We start from the raw sequence: 3,656 nt of genomic DNA on the forward strand, positions 1-3,656 counted from the left end.
AGACGGCGCGCTGTCATCACAGGAAAGAGGCGAAAATAACAATAATAAAACAGCTGTGTGAGTATGGGTTGCTGCTCTTGTTTTGCATGCATTGTGCGGAGTAGATTGCCGAATGATGTTCCAGCTTCGCTTTTTTCAACCTCCGTGATGAAGCACGCTCAGGTAAAACACAACGATGCCATCGCACTCCCCAAGACGGATTTCCTCGATACTCCCTTCGGCTTGATGTCCCCCTGTACTCCTTTTCCGTTAGGCTTCTTAATTTTTTTTATTAATGCTCGCGCCTCGTAGGTCACTCTTTTCCGTTACCTCTCTCCAGGGAATGGTCTGATACCACTGCTGGCTGAGCCGTGTACAAGCCGTGATCAGTGTGCTCGACGGTTGAAGCACACAGTGCGCTGCATAAAAGACGGCACGTTCTCGCACTGCGACAAGCGATGCAGAAGGCCGCCTGCAGCGCATAGGCGGAGGAGCACGGTGTCCTCTCGATCCACCCAGTCGTATGTGGAAGTGGTGCACTCCATATTGCCGAGCAGATGAGAAGTGTCTGCGTTCTCCACAGCTGTCATCGCCGACGCAGGAGCCCTCCCTTTTAGCTGACACAGCTGTGTCGCCCTCATCCGCTGCTGCTCTGGCACCCGCGCGGCGCAGCGCCGGCGCGCAAAGTCCCTCACGTGAACAGAGTTGTACGGCTGAAAAACGCCGCAGACATTGTTGTTGTCCACGAGGATGGTGTGGCGCAGGTCACGACCGAGGAGGTGCAGGTCCTTCACGTAGCCGACGTTTGTCGGTGTGCAGTGGTCGCGGTGCAGCAGTTCAATGACGCGCGCCTCGTCGCCCACACGCTGCGACGCTGGAGCGTTGCCGCTGAAACTGCTGCCATCGAGGCGAATGTTGATGCTGGGGAAGTCTTTCTGCAACTGCCTTAGCACCGCCTGGGCGTAGAGGGCCTTGCTGGCGGTAAAGATGACAACCTCAAAGTGGTCCAGACAGAACAGCAGAAAGTGTTCTAGGTGCGGGCGGTATTTCACGAAAAGCTTATAGTGTGCCGAGGTCACTGACGTCCCTGTGTCTTGCGCTTCGTCGGACGGGCACAGCGCGTCAATCTCAGCGTCTGCGTCTGGCATCGGCACCACCGACGTGTGCAGTAGTGTCTCATCCATGTCCAGCACCACTGTCGGCCTGACCTGGCCCTTCGACTGCGGGGAGAGGTACGGCACAAAATTCCAGTTGAGGAACGGTGACAAGTTGATCTGTGCATCCGTCACGACGCCTTCCTTGCATTGAGAAACGATTAACGGGCAGCACTGCACACCTTCCGGGTCGATGCAGACGGGAAGCTCTTCCTCCGTCGCATAGAGAGAGAGGGCCTTCGGCGGTGAGACGATGGGGCAGTCGCTGTCGCTGCTCTGCCCGAGGTCGCACGGCAGCGCATCGGAGAGATGGCGTGGGGTGTTCGACGCGCACAGCGACATCGGCAATACCTCAGCGACGGCGGTCGTAGGCGTCACACCTGGGGAGACACTTGCACTGTCTTCGACGGCTTCGACCTTCATCGGTGACAATGACGGCAGCGTCGTCACGGTCGCAGCAACAGCCTCCTTCGCTGGTGCGCTGCTGCAGCGGTCAGGTCTGGCCAAGGCCGCCTCAGCTGTGTCCAGCAGCATCAGCGAAGAGCCGCGGCGGGTCCCAAAGGAGGAGCACCGCGGCCTGCAGCCGCGCTTTCCGGAGAGCGCCCCGTAGGCAGTGCTATTCAGCGACGAGTGACTGATGTCGCCAACGGCTTTGATGCTGAGAGCCTCTTTGCGGTGATGAGATAAGGTGGCATCATGGGCTGGGCAACGGCAATGGCGCGCGCGCTGCTGCGTGTCACCGAGCAGGGGCGTGGAGGCCTCGCGCAGCGGACGCAGGTGTGGCGAGGTGTATGCGTTCCCAGTGATTCCCAGCATCTTAGACCTTGAAAGCTGTGGCCGCAGTGGCACCGTGTGGACGGCAGCGGATGTGCATGACTGGCGCTGGCCGGTGACGGCGATCGTCGCGCATACAGGCATGGGGAAGACGAGATATATGCAGAAAAGTCCCTGAGAGCAACAATATAGCAAGCGAGGAAGAGATTTGGTCGCTTTCTCCGTCTTTTCGATGGAGAGGTGGCGCACTACGCAAAACTGCAAGGAACAAAAACGAAAAACGCGTTTAGGGCCGGGGGCGAAAAGAGGGGGGAATTCCACACGAAACAGCAAAAAAGCGAAGGGCTTGTCGGCCCCTCGAAAAGACAGCCAGCGTGTTTGTACTCCTTTTTCGCCCTTCTGGCCTTACGGTGTGCGTGTCCTCGTTCGCTTCGCAATCCTTTCACCTGTCGTTCAACCAACGCACGCGCCTGCGCAATCGATGCAAACGTGTGCGACACGTGCAGCGCAGCAGGGCCAAGTGCCTTAGAGAGAGAGAGCCGCGGGTCTCGAAGGATTACACCGAAAAGAGAACACGAAAGAAGCAAAGTCTCCCAAAAGGCAAACAAGCGCGCGTGGAAAACAACAACAAAAAAAATACGACACACACCCGCACGCGTCTACGGAGAACCAGAAAGAATAAAAGTGCAGAGCAAAAAAAGGAGGCACGCTAATATCTTTTCTTTTTTTTTTAACAGAGCTTTCGTTGTTTAGCTCCCCTCCTGCCTTCACGGCCTCGTCAGCGTATCGTTGTGTTTGTGTGTGCGTGTTTTGTCCCTTGCGCCGTCGTATGCGCCAGCGCGATGACAGCCTACACGAACACAATCGCGGGCAAGCACGCGGACACAGAGGAGAGGGATAGGGAGGGAGTAACAAAACCAGAAAACAACAGTGCAAGAAATACGGCAGAGATTAAGAAACAAAGAGGGGGGGATCGGTGATAGAACAAAAAGCAGAAAATTATCAAGAGGAAAAGAGATAGCAGAGAGGGATCACGACTGCGAGAAAGCACACACGCACGCACACACGCACACACAAGGACGGTGCGTTCAAACAGTGCGGCCTACGTGAAAAATGGCGCGCGTGCGTACACAGGAGCTTGATACGAAAAGGAGCAGGAGGGATAAAACGCGTGTCTGAAGCAGTGATAAGGGAGAAGGAAGAAAAAGAGACGTAACAAAAAGAAAACGGAAGAACGGCGCAGCCACGACACGTTGGGAAGAGATATAAAGAGTGCGGAAAGATCACCTGTTTAGAAGAAAAGAGAACAACCTCGGTAAACCGCCAAACGATCGAAAAGAAACAAAAATAAAAAAACGAAAGAATGAAGGGGGTGAATAGTAGTGGTGAAGGTGGAAGGCGAAAGGGGCGAAGAGAATGGGGGCTGAAGAATAAAATAGAAATAGAAGGGGGAAGGGGTTTAGCGGATGCGCAAAGCAGACACGCTCACACCACTAAACGAGGAAAGAGATGGACAAAAAAAAAGAGTAGAAAAGCACGCACACGCAAACACTTTCGTGGCCAGCTGCTGAAAAAAATGGGGAAAGGGCAGAAGAGCACGGAAGAGGAAAGAGGGAGGGACGGAGGGCTCGAAGAAAAACGGAAGTGACTCAATCATACATTCGGATATACAGGGACGCGAATATGCAGTTGTGATTGTTTATAGATACATACAGATACGCTGCGTACGCCAGCAAGCGGAAAGGGGGT

At 54.9% G+C, this 3,656-nt stretch overlaps 1 protein-coding gene across 1 annotated transcript; it reads right to left on the reverse strand.

The window, feature by feature from the left end:
* Positions 1–365: 365 nt before the first annotated feature.
* LINJ_35_3570 (hypothetical protein, unknown function) lies at positions 366–2,051 on the reverse strand (the record flags this gene model as incomplete). The annotated part of the gene is made up of 1 exon (XM_001469129.1): positions 366–2,051. The coding sequence occupies one exon, from the start codon at positions 2,049–2,051 to the stop codon at positions 366–368; it is 1,686 nt and encodes a 561-aa protein (XP_001469166.1).
* Positions 2,052–3,656: the final 1,605 nt, after the last annotated feature.

This window comes from Leishmania infantum, chromosome 35 (genome assembly GCF_000002875.2).
Source record: "Leishmania infantum JPCM5 genome chromosome 35".
Taxonomy (NCBI): domain Eukaryota; phylum Euglenozoa; class Kinetoplastea; order Trypanosomatida; family Trypanosomatidae; genus Leishmania; species Leishmania infantum.